The sequence below is a fragment of the Carassius auratus genome, chromosome 44 (assembly GCF_003368295.1).
Source record: "Carassius auratus strain Wakin chromosome 44, ASM336829v1, whole genome shotgun sequence".
In the NCBI taxonomy this organism is placed as follows: domain Eukaryota; kingdom Metazoa; phylum Chordata; class Actinopteri; order Cypriniformes; family Cyprinidae; genus Carassius; species Carassius auratus.
This window is the reverse complement of record NC_039286.1, coordinates 9,450,399-9,470,146: the sequence shown is the minus strand read 5'-3', so window position 1 is coordinate 9,470,146 and position 19,748 is coordinate 9,450,399. Positions and strand designations below refer to the sequence as shown.

Genomic DNA, 19,748 nt, shown 5'->3' with positions numbered 1-19,748 from the left:
AATATTATTTTTCATAGAACTGCAGACATTTTAATAAAATATATATTTCTTGGGGGTACTTATTTACAAAAAATCTGATGTTTTTTAATATAGGTAATTTAAAATTATATAATTTGCATCATCTTAATTCATACATTATATAATATGTGATTTCTGAATTAGCATTCAAAGAATATTATTTAATAGAACATTTTTTGTAATATAATCCACTATAGTATCCAAAAGTATCTGAGAATGAAGTGAAATTAGTGTTCATATCCCTAGTGCTTAAACTGAGAATTTGTCTGAGTTGCAAGTAGAACGAGAAAGACCCCGGCCCTCAAATCCATTTGAATGAACACACAATATGTTTACAGCTTCTGTTAAGCTTTTTATAAACCAGGCTCTTCAGAGTTATGCAAATGAGCCTTTCAGTGGAATCATCTCCAATTAGAGAAAGCTACTTTACATGCTTTTATTTTATTTATATATATTTATTTATTTGTACATTATTTAACCATCCGCAATTATGGGCCAATCTTACATCCTTTTAAAGAAAAATATAATGTAATTTTATTTATTTAATTATTTATTTATTTTGGCTCTGGCACTTTTGTCCATGTGCACCTTTAGAAAGTAAACTCTACAGAAGTACTCTTTTTCACACTCTTATTGATTTATTGAATTTGAGATGAAATGAAAATGATATTTGTTTGGTCTGAAAAAAGTAGCAGAATTTTTCTAAAATGCATTTAAATCTATATACATTTGCTATAAATTTTAAGAAACAAATGCCATTTTGGTCTCATCTTAAATTATGCATTGTTTTAAATAAAATTTTGTGATGAAAATTACATTTAAATATAATCACCTCTTTGTCCGGAAGGGGCTAATTTTATAGCTAGCATTTTGATTTATAGTAATACAGAAAAATAAACCATATATTTTTTATTTTTTGCATAATTTAACAATTTCAGCTTTATTACAATTGATCATATTTATCCTTTTGTTTTCCTCACTTCACATCTTCTCTTGCCAAACAAGCCTACTTACTTTTTTATATATATTTTATTATTATTTTATTTATTTATTTATCGCTGAAAATTGTTTTATAGTAGGAATGATGATACAATTATGTACAATTATTTTACAAGATATATTTTAATAAAAATTTTCAGATGATTTTTGTGATGATTCTCTTCACATTTAAAGTAATAAATATTATATTGCTAAAAAGTTCCCAAAGCATCTTTAATGTAAATATCATATTACAAAACCATTGAAATCTGATATTTAAAGATGCAAGTTTAATTTTGACTTTTACTTTCTATTTTAAATTAAATAAACTCTGTTGAAGATCTGGGATGCACTGAAACGGTCCTAATGAAAGCTGTTAATGATCTCAGATCTGCAGAAGTGGACGGGCCGCTCAGACACACAGTTTTTAAATGGTTTAGATCCTATCAGTCCGGCAGAAAGTTCTTTGTTACCTCATAAGAGCACTGACTAATTAAAACTGATATAGCATGTGGAGACCCTCAAGCAATGTTTAGCATTTTTACAACATTTAACGAAATAAAAAGAGACATAAAAGCCATCAAGATAAACCATTAATGTTTGAATGTTAGGGTACATTATGTAATGTCAGAATCTATAGCCTATTTGAATATTCAAGGAAAATAAAACATAGCATGTTAAGGAATAGATGACCCTTACATTTAAATGTACTCCCCATCAGGCCATCGAACATGTAGATTTTGTACTTCAGATCAAGAAATAAACTCATCTACATCTTAAATGGCCTGAGGATGAGTATGTTTTCAGCTAATTTATAATTACGGTGAACTACTCCTTTAATGTATAGAGACATGTGATGTGAAAGTACTGACAGCCGGATCAGTAGCTTCCTTAGTCTAAGAAAATGTTTAAAAAGTGCATAAACAATATATATTCTGCTCCAGTTAATGTTAAGAGTGGTTTCTTATTGACCATGGCAAATCAAATTCCATCGCGCAGAGCATATTTCTCAACTAAATGTGATTCATATCCAGAATCCAATATCCGATTGTAATGTTTTAGTTCAGCAAAGTACATTTCTGCAGTTAATATCACTGCAACCATGAACATGAGAGAGTTGAAAATGACTAGAAATTGAAGCACTGAGAAAAGCGAATGAACTCTGTAGGCTAACACTGAACTGTGATTAATGCCGTTCAGAGACTTTGAGTTCTTCCTGTGAAATTCAGCACATAATCATTGAGATGATCCAGTATGTTGTGTATTTATGAACAAGAACATCCCTTGACATTTTTTTAAGTGTCTCTTTCATGCTATTGAATTACAGTGATGTTGTATTTCCCCCCTGCTGGTAATGTGATGCTCCCGCTGTGGTCAGTCGTGCTCACTAAAGTTTTAAGGTCCTATTACAGCCGTGTGGTGGAAATATGAGTGATCATCTTTATGCAACACTTTGTACCGGCTTCTCTGCTGAAAGCCAAAGAGGTTATATTCGACACTTTTGTATCATTTCATTTGATGTAATTGGTCTTGTGATGGGTCTCATTCATTAAAATTGCATGTGGGCTTCAAATGTGAAAATCCGTTAAAAATAGGACCCAATGATGGAATATAAAGGAATTTCTATATTGATAGAATATATAGGTCTTATTAATTTGGTCAAAAGTGACAGTAAAGACATTTCTAATCTAACCATCAAATAACTGTTTTCAACATTGATAATAATAACAAATGTTTCTTGAGCTGTAAATGAGCATATCTGAATGATTTCTGAAGGATCATGTGATGGAATTCTTGTTTTTAACTGTATACTGCATACTCTGTATGGAAATATGTGAAAGGGAGAGTATTATTGTGTCACATGACCACACTACTCTCATTATATGCATCTTTAATTCAGAGTGGTGTCCAGTTCAATGTTGGAATTTTTATTTCTTAGCTTTTTTATTTCTTAGCAATTTGCATTTGTAATTCAATACATTTGAGTTCAAAATTAAATAAAGTTGATTAACAAGTCAAAAAATAATCAATCAGTTGAAGTTGATATTGCTTCCAATTCATTCACCGCTAGATTTGGATGGGCATGTTGAGCGCATTGCATTGTGGGATACAGGATTTCACACTGTATACTACCAAGCGGCAACCTTCCCATCTCTCTCTTGAAACCAACATGGAAGTGACTTAAACTGCAATTCATCGACTGGCCACTAGAGACTGGCCCCAAAAGGGAGTTAATCCCATAGATTCTTTCCCATTTTTTCCCAATTTTCCAATTTTTTTCAGTGTGTAAATGTAAATGTTTCAGCAATAGTAAATATAGTAGTACTGTTCTTGAATGACCTGATCATTTTTTTCCAATAAATAGTCTGTTTGAACTGGGAAACCAGCTTTCAGCTGATGCTCACAATTGAATATGTTTTTTCCATGTTATGGCTCCTATAATTTGGTTCAGAAGCTAATTTGAGTGAACTGCACTAGTGAGTGGATGTTTTCTTATGTGTCAGAATGTTTTCTGCTGTAACGTTAAGACTAAAACTTAACTGCATTTACACACTGTTTTTATCCCAACAGATGTTCAATTGCACCGTCAGGTAACTCAGCTCTTGGAATAAATTTGCATGTAACCGTGTAGATCAGTCATGGCACCTTTTGTCGTAATAGTCAGTGGTGGTTGGCGTTTCTCTTGACTTCCTGTCTCAGTGTTGGAGTGCATCGTGCAGGTGACTTTGTAAGTCGAGTCCTGGCGTGAGGTGACTCATGGTATCATCAGCTTTGCTCCTGCAGACCCTCCTGCTAAGCTCCTGTCGTGAATTCGATTCTCTCAGCCCTGCTGAGAAGCTGAAAATAAGTGAACGTGTACAGATCAGCACGGCTCTGTCAAACCGAGAGGCTTTTGAACACAAACCTGCATTTAATTGCCATTTAACGTGGGCTTTTCTTCTTAAGCAACATGCTATCCACTAATTGAAAGGACAATTTGTTTATCCTCGGTCTTTGCAGTCTGCATGAAAACTAAATTTGCCTTATTTGCTCACTTAATACATCTGGTTATGGATGATTCATTGGTGCCAATGTTTGTCTTTGCAATACTTTATCAAAAATGTATTAATGACATCATGCATCCCCTGTTATTTTTCAGAAAACCAATTTAGAATTTTTATCTTCATTGATATGTTACGCAAGTAAAATGGGTTGTGGACACTACTTCTCTTGAATTTAATGGTGACATCTGTGACCATGTGTTCATTGATGTATGGTTTGTTAGGATCTGACAATATTTGGCCGAGATACAACCATTTGAAAATCTTGAACCTGAGGGTGTAATCAAAAATCGAAATACTGAGAAAATCGCCTTAAAATTTTCCAGATGTAGTTCTTAGCAATGCATATGTACGTGTGGTAGAACCACATTTAACGTAAAAATACACACGTATACTCATGAGATCACGTTGCATATTACTTATCAAATATTACGTTTTTATATATTTACAGTAGGACATTTTCAAAATATCTTCATGGACCATGATCTTTACTTAATCTCCTAATGATTTTTGGCATAAAAGAAAAATAGATAATTTTAATGTATTTTTGGCTAGTGCTACAGTATAGATATAGAGATATCAATGTCGGTATAATTCTAATTAGCTTTATTGTATTTTTGTTTCAGTTTTAGTCATCATTTTGGTACTTAAGCCAAAACTTATTTCACTTAGCTCAGTTAGGCATCACTTCTAATTTTCGTTAATGTTTTTTTTTTAAAGTTTATATTTTAATTTAATTCAGTGTCTATAAATTGCTGAAAATATATATTTTTATAATTTGAATTAACAATAACAACACTGATCCAGTTGATGTTCAGGCAGTCCCAGATGTCAGCTTCTGGTCAACTAGTCATCCAGCAATTGACAAGCCAATCAGATGTAATCTTTCCTTAATTTTACGAGTAGTCCAGTAATTATTCAGGCAACGAATGATTAGTTGATTCTGAAAGTGTGTAGTTTTGCAGATCATTAGAGCATGCATTATATTTGAACATTTACAGCTACATGTAATGAATGTTATCTTCTGCTTAAATCCTCACACACATGCATTCACATGACATACTCTTGCTGATGGACTCTCAGATATGAATCTGCCTCGACGCTTGCATAGTAAACACGACGTACAGCAGTGTGTTGCCAGAAATCAAACAGCAGCTGACAGGTCTGCTGGTGCTGCATTGTTCAGTGTCAAGTGTCCTAAATACAGCAGAGACCTTTAGTTGTATCTGGTGTGTGCGTGTGTGTATGTGTGTACGTGTGTGTGTCAGGACCACAGCTATTGTAACACCAGAACAATGGCTTGAGTGTAAACAGGTAGTGTCTGATGAAAAAAAAAAAAAAAAGAAAAAACAGACTGAGATCTTCTCCCAGCATTAATCATCATCAGAAGTGTTGTCTTCTGCAGGAAGTGAGTTGTGGAGAAAGAGATAGAGTACACTGACTCGGACAGACCTTTGCCTTCTTCAGTATAAAAACAGAGACTTCTTTCTTTATTTGAGACCTTTCCACTGCAGTCTTTCCCTCAGTCTCACATTCTCTTTAAATGTAATTATTATTTAAAATAATTAATTATTTAAATATGTAAATAAATATATTGATATTACAATTTTATCAACAGTAACAACAATAATATTTTTTTCAGTATTAATATATTAGTATTGCAATTGTAATATATTTTTTATTGGTTACATTTTTAACATTTTAAATTATTATTATTATTATTATTATTATTATTATTTTAAATAATTAAAATTAAACCAATACATAAATATATTTTATTTAATAATAATAAATTATAATAATAATTTGATTTTATAGAAAAGAATAAGAGTAATAATAATTTATTTAATTTAGTTTTTATTTTGGTTGAAAAACTGCAGGGAGCCTTTAAAGCTTCACATTTTTCATAATTCTGCATGTTGGAAATAGCTGTATATATAAGGAAAAATTATTTATTCCTAATCATAGTTTGTAATACATCATTTTTCATTGTTTTGTTTGTTTTGAGCATCCTGACTTTCAACGGCTTGAGTTTGGGATACTTTCTGTTTGTTCAGCTAATAGCAGGCGTGTTTGAGAAACCTGTTTGAAATAATTGAGATATATATATATATATATATATATATATATATATATATATATATATATATCTCCTGTTTGGTGATGCTAGTGGCAAAGAGATTACACTCTTCACCTTTAAATTTATTAATTTTCTTCAAGATTTGATATCAGGAATTTGTCCAGTCCGTGTCATTTTTAATGAAATCAGCACTCATGCAAATTACTCTGAAATGACTCTGCTGTCACTAATAAATTACTGTACAGCAGCTTTTCTCAATGATTTTCATTAGATATGCTGTGAATCTACTTTTGACACAGACATCCCGGTAAAGTCACTTTATATGCATATTCACAAAATATGCGTCACTCAAATTAAATAAGTTTTAGCCTGGCCAGGAGCCTTTAGAAATGAAATGTCACTGTGTTCTTATTAGGATAGTTTTGAGTGAGTTGGAGAGCATTTTTGCTCATATCCCTGAATTTTTAACCATAGTTGGGACCCTGTATGCGACATCTCATTTTTGAGATGAAAGCACTCAAGTATAATTTTCTTCTTCGGCTCTGCCGTCCTGATCACATGTCCTAGCTATAAAAACTCAAAGCTCCCAGAATCCTGTCTGCATTCGTTAACAACGGACTATAGGAATAGTTTCTGTCAATTCTGTCATCCTTGACTCATGTTGATCCAAAACAGGGTGATGTTCTGTTTACTTTTTATTTAGTCAAACACAAAAAGAGATGTTTTGAAGAATGTTCATGAAGCTTTTTTTTTTGAGTTTTCTCTTCATCTAAAGAGGTATGGAGAAATGTATCAAATCATCACTTGTTCACCAATGGAAAAACACCTTAATTATACATGTGTTTTGTACAGACATGCAGCTTTTCGTTTCTCATGACATGAACTGATGGTCTGGAGTGGTGTGGATTATTGTGATGTTTTTATCAGCTGTTTGGACTCTCATTCTGACGGCACCCATTCACTGCAGAGGATCCATTAGTGAACAAGTGATTTAATGCAGCATTTCTCCAAATCAGTTCAGATGAAGAAACAAACTCATCTACATGATCTTGTATGACCTGAGAGTGAATACATTTTCAGCAAATGTTTATTTGTGGGTGATCAATTACTTTAAAAGTATTCTGAAACTTTTATATATATATATTATATATTACATTTCTAATCTTTTTCTATTCCGTTTTCTTTTTATTTATTATATTATTTAAAAGCCCTTGCTACGTGTACTGTGTTTAAGCTAACTGAGACTTGTTATAGCTTTTATATATTATTGCTCTTTTGTTGTTTTTGATTGCTTCCATTGTGCTCATTTAAAAGTCGCTTTAGATAAAAGCATCTGCAAGTGACTAGATGTAAATGTAAATATATATATTATATATATATATATATATATATATATATAGAGAGAGAGAGAGAGAGAGAGAGAGAGAGAGAGAGAGATAGGAAATGAATACAGTACAATGACTTTCATAATCAACAATGTACAACCTTCATATCAAGCTTTTAATTTTTGGATGAACTGTGCCTATTAGACATGGTAATTTGATGTAAAATTCAGTGGAAAAAAGACACAATGCAGAATCGCCTTGAGCCTTGTAAACCCAGAATGCTTTTTTTTTTTATTAATCAGTGCATGCATAATTATTGGGTATTTAATGCCTACTAGGCTAAATGTTTTTCCGTTGTTGTGGCTGCTGATTATTATTTTTAGATATCTTTTCGTCAGTTTTAAGGTTATTTTTGCCTACTTGAGTGTCGTATCTGACTACATTTGACCGGGTGGACTCAGTGTGTGTGTGGTTTTCTATGTTGAAGTCTATCTGTATGTTGGTGTGATTAATGAGTGTGGAGAATGCAGGGCACGTGGTGTCATAACAGCAGTTAACTAATCCCCAAATGCCGTATTGAACTGAGGGAGAGAGGCAAACTGTACACACGCTTGAATATTTTCTTAAGAGTAAAGGACAAGAGCGAGATATAGGAGAGAATATTAAACAGAGGCTCCTTTTAAGCTGGATTCGATTTGAATCACAATAGATACCAAAAAAAGGAAAAAATAAGATCTTATATGATGTGGTAGTTCAAAGAGGTAAAATGGATTATACTGCTTTTATGAAAGAAATTGTCTTTTCTCGTTCCTCTTTTGGATGATACGCTCTTGCAGGTGTTTTTATATTCTTATTCAAATTCAGCTGCTTGTCTTCGTTTTCTGCATCACTAATACGAGAGAGGGCATGTAGTTTTACCTACAGTTATTTTTGTGCATTAGGATATGAAGATATTGGCAGTCTGAAATCGAAATGTTCTTTCTATCACAAGGTTTTATAAAGGTCACGAAGTCGTCATAAAGGCCAATGAATCGCAACGGCTGCTAAAACTATATAATGCCTTCTATAATGCATTACTTTTAGTGGTATTTCATGTGGGGCTCTAAAGAAAGCAACTGTTACGCATGATAAGCAATTTCATTCTTTTATAATTGTTATACATTTTTAATTATATAATTGCTGTTAATTTTGGTGTTATCAATGTAAAGACTAAAGTAACTATTATAATTAAGCAATATATTTTATCATGTATTTTTTAATAATCACTATACATTTTTAAATCACTTATCACAGTGTCATTCATGTAAAACTGTAATGAATATTATAATTAAATATTATATGCAATATGATGGATTTCAGCTTTAAATGGGTGCTCAATAGCTGAGGTTCAGATCCGATGAGAAATGAAAGATTGTAAATGCATGAACACAGAACTTTTCTCACTATTTGTTTGCAAGGATGGCGACATTCTTGTGAACTTGTCATTCATAATTTTTACAAATTATGAATGGCCGTTTTTGCTCCTGAAGTGCGTTCAGATCAAGGTTTCATCTTTATCCATCATGCCTCTTGAACGGTCCTCACCTCCAGTGCTATGAACACGAACGAAGCAGGTATTACAAACATAAACCTGCAATAAAACAGACTCTTAAGACTCTCAGTCCTTGAGAATATAAACTGTAAACTGTACGTCCCATCAGCTTGCCCTGCTCAGACTGTGAACTTCAAATGAAGCATTGAAATTTCACTTTGGGAAAGCTGCTATGATTTGTGCATTCGTTCTATGCAGTAGTTTTATAAATAGCATTGCCTGCTCACTATTTTTTTAGTCCCAGTGGTGCTTTTCCCGCTAAACTGGTGCATGCTGTCATTTCACATTGCGGATCACTGCATTCATTGTTCATCCCTCTTGTTCTCTATGCAGTCTAAGACTTTTTCATTATGTTTTATCACAGGTTGAATTAAGGCTGGACAGTGGTGATGTCACTGCAAAGTAAGTTCAATCATTTAAGAATTGCTAAGTTTGATGTCTGAAAAATGTACTTAGTTTAATATATTTTCTTGAATTTTCTTCTGGATGTGAAAGCTGGATTTGAAAGCTAGATGTAAAGTGGCAGGTTGATACAACAGAATCCAGTCTGAGACCACCTGTAAAAATGCTCTGTTTTGCAATTTAACGTGATTTAAAATTAATACAAATTAATAAATGACAATATCAGCATAACAAATCAAGTTAATGAAATAAGCATAAGTCTCACTGTCGCAGTATTTGATCATAGTCAGTGTCACTAATTTGTTATTAGTGGCTTAAAAATGTATTTACTCAATGTTTTACAGTTTTATAATTTGTTTAATGCTGTAATTTAATTTAATGTGTAAACCATTCAATTAAATGTCATTATGATTATTATTATTACAATTATATAATATATTTATAATATCTTGGATGACTTTATCAAAATAACTATTTTGTCATAGTATTTGTGTATGTGTGTTTGTGTGTGTGTGTGTGTGTGTGTGTGTGTGTGTGTGTGATGAACACCTGCTGTTAACAAACATAAACACGGAGGGAAAGCGAAACACTGACTTCCAGCCTTAGATGAAATAAATGAAAATAAAATACATTAAATCTCTCGAGATCTCAGGATAATTAAACAACTCCACAAACAGCATTAGCAGCTTCACGCATTACTAACCAGATTGACTTGATTTCTTTCAGAAGCGCTTATTGAGAATTAACAGAGGCTTAGATGTTTATGGTTTATTGTTTTGTTTTGACACTACCATGATGGTGATCAGTGTTTTCTTTCATCGGGCTCTTAGCCTTGACTTTTCCACATTCACTTTTCTTTGGCTGTTGTAAACATGTGTTTTTTAAGCACATTTGTTGTGGCAAAACAGAGCCACAAAGGAAAAAAATAAATCTGGTATTGTTGGTTATGTTTTGTTTATGACATAATCATCATGTAAATCCGGAATCACTGATCTTATTCAGTGTTTCTTCCCTCCTGAAAATAACTGGACAATTCAGCAGCATCATTTCTTTATGACGATGCATGCTGGGAGTCGTGGATGAGTTGTGTACTGTGCTGTTACTTAACATGCATTGATTGCAGCATGAAGCTTTTGATTGTCACCATTGTTGAGCTTCATATGCTGATTCTTGATATCTCAAATTAATATTTTGAGTACAAAGTGTTTTTAAAGGGTTAGTTCACCCTAAAATGAAAATTATGAGAGCTCTCGGACTAAATCTAAAATATCTTAAACTGTGTTCCGAAGATAAACGGAGGTCTCACAGGTTTGGAACGAGTTATTAATGACATCATTTTCATTTTTGGGTGAACTAACCCTTTAAATATGAACACTGACATGGTTCTCATGCTGTAGAATCACTGGAATGTCATAATCAGAAAATATAAATTAACACCCATACCATTAGAAACTGAAGGAGATCAGTGAATCAGCAGTAGATGATGATCATGACCACTAAAGTAGTAAACATCATCAGATGAATCATCAGATCTTAAATGCACAGTAACAGCTGTAAGTCGTGGCCTAATGGTTAGAGAGTCGGACTCCCAATTGAAAGGTTGTGAGTTCGAGTCTCGGGCTGGCAGGAATTATAGGTGGGGTGAGTACATGTACAGTTCTCTCTCCACCTTCTCTCCACGACTTAGGTGCCCTTGAGCAAGGCATCGAACCCCCAACTGCTCCCCGGGCGCCGCAGCATAAATGGCTGCCCACTGCTTCGGGTGTGTGTTCACAGTGTGTGTGTGTTCACTGCTCTGTGTGTGTGCACTTTGGATGGGTTAAATGCAGAGCACAAATTCTGAGTATGGGTCACCATACTTGGCTGAATGTCATGTCACTTTTTAAAAAATAAAATAAAAAAATATTCAAAAGTCAAGGGTCAGGAGCCCAACTAAAGCAATCACTGATTTCCACAATGGTAACATTAACGAAAACAATAAAACATCATCGTCGTAACTCTCTGTAATTATCACGAAGAGCTACTGTAGATGTCTGACAGAAATTAATTCAATCTGGTCAGTAATGTGTGAAGCTGCTAATGCTGTTTGTGGAATTATCCTCTTTAATGTCTTTTATTTCAGTTGATTTCATCTAAGTCTTTGGCAGAAGTCAGTTGTAGTTCTTGTGTTTCTCCTGTTTCTGTTCTTGTTGTGTCTCTTTCCTTCAGTGAATCTGCTTGTTAACAGCAGGTGTTTCTATATTAGTACACTCATGCAGGGAATAGTGAATGAGGGTATAGGGTGTGATTTGGGACACAGTCTCTGTGTGTCGTTATTGAGTGCTGTTAACTCATGGTATATTGCAGCAGGCTACTTTCTCGAAAATGACCAATATTACCCTGAATGTATATGTTATATTACTGTTTAATTGGAAAGCAGTATGTTGCAAAATTTGTAATTGCATATATATATTAGATTAGATTAGATTCAACTTTATTGTCAATATGCAGAGGACAAGTACAGAGCTAATGAAATGCAGTTACATGTAGCATCTAACCAGAAGTGCAAGCATATAGTGTTTTATTTACATAAAAGTCCAGAGTAGGTGAAGCTATGATATACAGAATGTACAGTAGAGTTGCTATATACAATATTGAGCAGAGTATATACAGAATATAAATATGAATGCAATGTACAGATTGTATGTACATTATGAACAGAGCAATGAAGGATTATATATACATTATGAACAGCAGGAACGTGAGAACAGTGGTAATAAATACAGTTGAATGAGTGTGCAAAAATATTGAAATGTATTCTATTCAAAATAAGAGTAGTGCAATGATATTTTTATAGAAATAGTTTACTGTGCTTGTACAGTAACAACTTTAGACAGTTTATAGTGTAATAGCTTTAATGTGGATGTGGATGCCAAGGAACTTTAAACTCAACACACTCTGCTACAGCTCCGTTGATGTAGATGGGTGTGTGTGCATGACTCCTAGTCTGCCTGAAGTCCACAATGATCTCCTTTGTCTTCTGGGTGTTTAGTTCCAGGTTGTTGGTGGCACACCACACAGCCAGGTGCTGCACCTCATCCCTGTAGGCTGACTCATCGTCATCCTTGAGAAGACCTACCACCGTGGTGTCATCTGCAAATTTGATTATGGTGTTGGAGCCATAAACAGGAACACAGTCATGGGTGAAGAGGGAGTACAGGAGAGGGCTCAGTACGCAGCCTTGTGGCACTCCGGTGTTCAGGGTGATGATGGAGGAGGAGAGGTTATCTAACTTAACAGACTGAGGTCTTTTAGTCAGAAAATCTATAATCCAGTTGCAGATGGGTGTGCTGATTCTAAGATGGCTGAGCTTGGAGATCAGCTTGGAGGGGATTACTGTATTAAATGCAGAACTGAAATCTATGAACAGTAATCTCACGTGTGTTCTGACTGTCCAGGTGGGTGAGGGCAGAGTGAAGTGCCATTGAGATGGCGTCTTTTGTTGACCTATTGTGGCGATAGGCAAATTGGAATGGGTCTAATGTAGCAGGGAGATAGGATTTTAAGTGTGTGTTTGTGTGTGTGTGTGTGTGTGCTAACATCCCACAATTTTTTATGAATTATTTTCCATGAATCACATTTGCCGACTCTATTTGAAATAATCTTGATCTTAGACGCTAAGCCTTTGTCAGATATTTGTTAATTTTCATTATTCATCTTCCACAGTGAGTGAGGCAGAGGGGGCTGTGAAGGTGAAAGAGTGGCAGCAGACGTTTTATGCCTCAGACTCGGGCATTCAGTCGGGAGCCACCACCTTTCGAGATGAAGACCAATCTGAGTGCAGTAAGAAGTACAGCATAAGTGCCAGCGCTGGCGAGAGCGACACTGGTAATGTGTTCTCTTAAAAGGTCTCCCTTCACCTCTCCGGAAAGTTTTGATGAATTATATGACCCGAGGGCCTATGAAATTTCACATTAGAGTCGGTGGCATTGAACCCATCCATGAGGCCTGTGTCATTTCACTGGACTTGTGAAACATTCAGAAAGCATTTTTTTTGTTTATTTTTTTATTTCTTTTTTTAGATAAAAGAAGTGCATCATCTATGTAAGGATATGCATTAAAGCAGTGGTCACCACCCTTTTCTAGCCACTATCCCTGACCTTGGGCTTTATGAAAAACAAGATCTACCTATTAAAGAATTGATAGAAAAATACAGCCCAGATTGTACTTTCAATATGAGGCCTTTTATTTAGTGTTTTAATTAGCTATGCACCGATCATGCAACCAAATTGATTGATTCCGATGGTTGCCAATATTTTTTTCTTTTAGATTTATTGTTTATTTTTTTCTTTTTTAAGCAAATGTATTTATTGTTTATTTGCTCTATAACATGCGAACTGGCCTTAGACAAAAATAACTCTAGCCATTTGAAATTAGTCACACACAGTTAGCAGTTGTTTTTGTTTAAATTAGATTGTCTAATTTCCAGATAAAAAAAAAAAACAGAATGGTCTGACTTTATATTTTTGAAATTACCCTACATAAAACATCTGCATTAAACAAAAACAGCAGATGGGCTGAATGAGACGCAGATTCACTTTCTGACAGCAGGTGGCGCTTATGGAACAGCAGCGATACAGATTTCCTTGGATACCGCTGTAAACATATCAGTGTTGTGCTTATAAATGCTACTTCATGCAGAGGTAAGATGAGAAGAAAACAGACATCGAAACAGTCCGTTCTCTTCAGAGATACATTTATATAACCCCTTACCGCCAATTCAGTATTTGTGTTTTCTTCCTATATTTCGAGCATTGTGAACAGTGTGCTTGCTCTGTCTGCTATAGGATTTTGTTATTGGACTCTGTTAACGCCCTGACTCAGGCATGATGTATTTTTCTTTCTTTCTGTCCCAGTAGCTCCTCAAAATAACAGAAACATTGTACTACATTTTTGTACTTATTTTTGTGTTATTTTCAGGAGTTACTGAGACAGTAGAAAGATCGCGATTGATGGTTTGGTGACCACTGCTTTATAGGAACAGTTAACCCCCAAATTTTTACTTGCTTTTAATTTAGCATTTAGCAATTCAGGCCATCCGATATATGGTGACAGTTTTATTTTTTTATTTTTATTTTTATTTTTTAGATTAAAAAAGCATTTAAAGGAGCACAGAATTAATACCTGTGGCTCCTGACAATATATTGAGGTCTTATGAAGCGAAACTGAACATTATTTTCAAAGTGATTACAAAAGTGATTTCAAAGTTTTCAAAGTTCAAACCATCTGAAGCAGCACAGATCTATAAGTTACTCGATCAAAACTCACATTTGGAAACCTGACAGTCACACCAACTCGAAATGAGAAAAAATACTGGCGTAGATGATCTTCTGATCCTGGTTTGTGCCGAATCAAAAGTGCTCCAGTTCCTCCAGCAGTTACTGAACTGAGGAAACGTTTCCGTTTGTTCACTTTATACATGTAAAACATCCACATTTCACATCTTTATTGGGTACTTTAATAGTATAATTATTTATTACATCATTGCTTGATTATGTCAAACCCACTAGTGAATTACACCAGTTCATGTCTGAACAAACCAGTTTGCAGAAAGGAAATCCGATTTTTCCCACTGCCTGAGGCTCTGGATTACAGGTTATAATGTTGCAAATAATGTTCAGTTTTCTGCACAGACTAATCGTTTCCCTATATATCGTCAGAAGCCATTGGTGTTCATTTTGTGTTCCTTGAAATGCTTTTTTTTTATTGTCAAAAACCAATAGCCGCTGAATTACATTATATGAATCTCCAAGGACAACGGTTACAGCTAAAAATCTTCTTTACTGTTGTATGTTGCTACATGTTGGATGGCCTGAAGGTGAGTAAATTAGCACCAAATTTTCAATTTTGGGTGAACTTTCCCTGCGCCACGGCTCAGAGAATCTTATTGCTTTATCTCTACAAGATGCATATTAAGAGGTTTTCTCATCATTATACCTAAGGTTTTCTCATTATTCTTTGTTGTCATGGTGCATGTTGTTACTTGTAAATATCTGGGAATTTTAAAATAGATTCTTCACCATGGCAGTGTATGTGCTTGTGTAGTTTGGAAGAAAGCTGGAAATGTATTGTCCGCCCAGAGCCAATGACATTTAGAAACTCATCCAAACACTTAGTTCAGTAGGTTCACTTTTTATGATTTGAGCGTTAATGCTATCACAAGAGAACCTCTGATGACCCCTAGAAGATTGCGATGCTTCCAGCCTGGATTGCACTTTAGTTGGAGAGTCACTGAGGTGCTCCCGTTATTCCCACCTCTGGTTCTCTGGTGTCAGTTTGTTCTGTTATTAAATGTGACCTAACCCACACCTGTACTGCATCTCGTGGGTTATAAAAGGATGGCATCTGAAATCTGATTCTACATCAAATCTATATTAATTAGTGTTCCTGTAGCTCAAGTGGTAGAGCATTGTATTAGCAAGGAAGCAAGCGCAAGGTTGTGGGTTTGATTCCCCGGGAACACATGATAGGTAAAAATTGATAGCCTGAATGCATTGTAAGTCGCTTTGGATAAAAGCGTCTGCTAAATGCATAAATTTATTTTTTTATTTGATTTAATTCACCAAGTCTACATATCTACAATGTTGGGTATAGTTAGGATAATTTGTTATATTATTTGGTGGAATAAGTAATTAATATAAAGATAAAAGTCAACATCATCATAACCATTATTATTATTTTATGATTATGTGAAGCTGAAGTGTGATACAGAAAGTCCCAAAAAGTGTAACACTGGCTTGGAAACATCACTTTCACAATAAAAATAATACTAATAATTAGTGTTTAATGTAATACTTTTAATAATAATAATAATAACAACATTATTATTATTATTATTATTATTATCATGTGAAGCTGGAGTTTGTTTCTGAGCCACATTATTACACTTTTTGGGACTTTTTGTCATATATAATATATTTTACAAATATTTTTAATGTTTATTTTTAAAGTTAATTATTTAGTAAACATTTTGTGCTACCTTAAAAAAAATCAGTAAGTTACTTACAGGGTTTATTTATTTATTTATTTATTAAGTTTTAAGTAAAAACAGTCAATTTCACCATTATTTATACAGCGCTTTATACAGTAGAGATTGTTTCAAAGCAGCTTCACAGTATTTTTTTATTTATTAAATCTTTTACAAAGAAGAAACAGCACTGCATTGAATACATTAACAAACAAACATAATAATAATAATATACATAGTTATTATATAATAAATAAACATAGTTCTTAAGAAACTTGTTGTTCTTACTGTTATCAATTTTAGAGTTTAAGAGATTTTACAATAAGGGAAATCTCAGCAAGAAAGACATCAAATCTAGGCACTTCACAGTATTAAATAGGAAAGTAGAGCAATCAGTGATGCAAACTTCATATATGAGACAAATTTGATAGACAGTTTCAGTTTGCTTCAGCTATAAAGCAGCTCTAACAAAGACAGTTGTGTCTTTCAGTTCAATTCAGTTTCAATTTAACCACAGCAGGGTTTTTTTCACATCTAATAGTATCAGTGCCATCAAATCAATGCTATTACTGAGTAATAAGTGTTAAAATTACTGTAATGCATCACCTTGAGTGGCTAGTTGGTTTAAAATGATTCTTTCTTCATCCGTATTCAGATATAGAGGCTCAGTACAGTCTAACTCGAGCCCAGAGAGTACGTGCGGCCATGTTCCCCGAGACAGTGGTGGAGGGAGAGACGGTGCTCACCGCGCAGAGCAATCCAGACCAGCCCACCAATGTGCAGAGACTGGCCGAGCCCTCGCAGCTCCTCAAAACAGCCATCGTCCATCTCATCAACTATCAGGATGACGCCGAGCTGGCCACACGGGCCGTACCAGAGCTCACCAAACTGCTGGCCGACGAGGACCAGGTGCAATGACAGATGCGTACAAATTAAAAATCCACATACAATAATCACAGTAAACCTTTTTGATTAAAAACAAAAAATGATTTGTGGATAAACAGAACAGGAACAGCGATAAAACATCACAGTTTTGCCAAAAGCTTTAGCTTTTGTTCTGTTGGTGTCCCACATCAGCTGATGTCTTAAATGATCTAAACTTATAGTAAAATTACAAACGTGTTGACTTAGTAGCTGTCATTCTCTGAGAATAAGACGGAGAGTGCATGTGATAATATAAGATGCATCTTTCCATTACCCTTTTCCTTCTGCAAGATGGGAAATAATATCAGAAGACGAACTAGAAATGTGGAAGGAGTCAAATAAAGGATTGAAATGTGCTACGACGTGATATGACAAAAAACTTTAGGATAGGATCTATTTTCCAGGTTCAGTTACTGGCTGCCGAAAGCATGCAACCATTTTTAGACATTGGAAACCATATTTCTTAATTTTTCTAATCATGCCATGTGAATAATTTAGCATAAAAAAAAATAAAATCTGCATATTAACAATTTACAGTTTCTTATTTGGAGAATACATTTAACGATTATATGTAGATAAATATATATACATAGCTTTCTTGACTCTCATTCTAATGGCACCCATTCACTGCAGAGGATCCATTGCTGAGCAAGTGATCTATTGCAAAATATTGCAAAACTAAATTACATAATGGATGGCCTGAAGGTAACTATTTAATAAATTTTAGGTAAACTATTAAATAAACTGCATAGGTTTAGATGGATAGGATATGCTGTACTGCTGTTATGTCACATCATACTTCTATATACTGTACCAGAATTGCTGCACATAAAAGTTTTTTTGACCATTTTACCATTGCAGGTGGTGGTAAATAAGGCAGCGCTGATTGTGAACCAGCTTACTCGGAAGGAGGCGTCTCGCCGTGTGCTCATGCAGTCTCCTCAGATGGTGTCGGCTGTGGTGAGGGCCATGCAAAACACCGGAGACCTGGAGACGGCACGCTGCGCTGCCAGTGTTCTGCACTGCCTCTCGCACCAGCGCGAGGGACTGCTAGCTATCTTCAAATCAGGCGGCATCCCTGCACTAGTGCGCATGCTCAGGTCAGGTGTCTGAGGTGTTTGTGCACAGTGTAGTGTGTGCACTTGATCAGCATGTGGGTGTAACAGAATGTTACAGATAAACTACAATAAAAATGAATGAAAACTAAATAGATAAAAAATCAAACAAACATAAAATACCAAAATAAATGAAAATAATGTATAATATAATAATATATAAAATAATTGTAAAATAAAAATAAATAAAAAAATAACAAAAATATAATAGCAAATAAAAAAAATAAAAATATATAAATATTCTTAATAAAGCTTTTGACTAGATTTTTGCATTAAATATCTACTTTGTAAAAATCGCTACCTGGCCCAAATGATGTTTTTATGTAAAATGTTAAATATTAAAACCATATTGAAGAATAAATGTCACATTTTTATCTGCAGTATATCAGCCATCTCTGAAAATGCATATTCCCAGTGTTGACTTCTGTGTCTGTAATATTAGATAAACGAAGACTGACAGATGCTTGCCGGTCTAATGCTTTCATGTTTTAATTAGTCCCTTGATTGTACATGGACAGACAAAGGGTTTCGGTTAAATAGTGGCAAACATTTGATGGATGCTGCAGTTTCTAGACAGACCGTGCTAGATCACAACCAAACTAGCACTAACCAGCTTGTACCAGCATGGAAATTCATGCTGTTTTTAAGATGGTCAGCAGGGAAGCCATAATCCTTCCGTTGCTGGTCTGGTCAACCTGGCGTTTTCTTGAGCGTCGTATTAAGCTTGGTGAGCGACTTTAGCTCTTCTCTCATTGTGGTGCACATTAATTTGTGCTCACTTTATCTCCTAACCTCTGGTGCATTTTAATGAACGCTGTGACTAAGCAATGCTAAAGCCAGAGTGTGTCCATTTTCTGTATATGAAAGCGTCCACTATACTGCAACGAGGGCTATAGCAGAGCTGCATTTTTAGAGATATATTTGGTCTCTGATGGGAAATTTACTCTGTCAGAAAGCCCATTTGCGGCAGATGTTGAGAAAATAGAGTAGAGCAGGATCTTTATGACCGTGCAACCAGGGCCGCTTCAACTTTGACACGGTATCACCATATTAAGTTACAGGGACGGTCTGTTTGCTGCAGTCTATAGTTAAATGTCTTGCTCAAGGATGATATCTTAAAGACTGCTGCATGAAAGAACTTGACAGCAGTCTAAATCTTTAAAGGTGGTGTGTGTCATTTTTCTGGTTTTCTTTTATGTTTTAGTTTAATATGCACAGACAACTGTACGTTAACCATTTGTAGCCGCGTTTGTAGCTCTGTGAAAACA

The 19,748-nt window shown here is 34.6% G+C and overlaps 1 protein-coding gene across 1 annotated transcript in view; it reads left to right on the top strand.

The window, feature by feature from the left end:
• LOC113062412 (junction plakoglobin-like) overlaps window positions 1–19,748 on the top strand; it is a 68,486-nt gene that overhangs the window by 22,844 nt on the left and 25,894 nt on the right. The window contains exons 2-5 of the mRNA XM_026232244.1: window positions 9,398–9,435; window positions 13,141–13,302; window positions 17,097–17,350; window positions 18,227–18,465. Of these exons, the coding sequence (XP_026088029.1) occupies window positions 9,423–9,435; window positions 13,141–13,302; window positions 17,097–17,350; window positions 18,227–18,465 (668 nt within the window). The 5' untranslated portion in view covers window positions 9,398–9,422. The remainder of the gene's footprint in view (window positions 1–9,397; window positions 9,436–13,140; window positions 13,303–17,096; window positions 17,351–18,226; window positions 18,466–19,748) is intronic.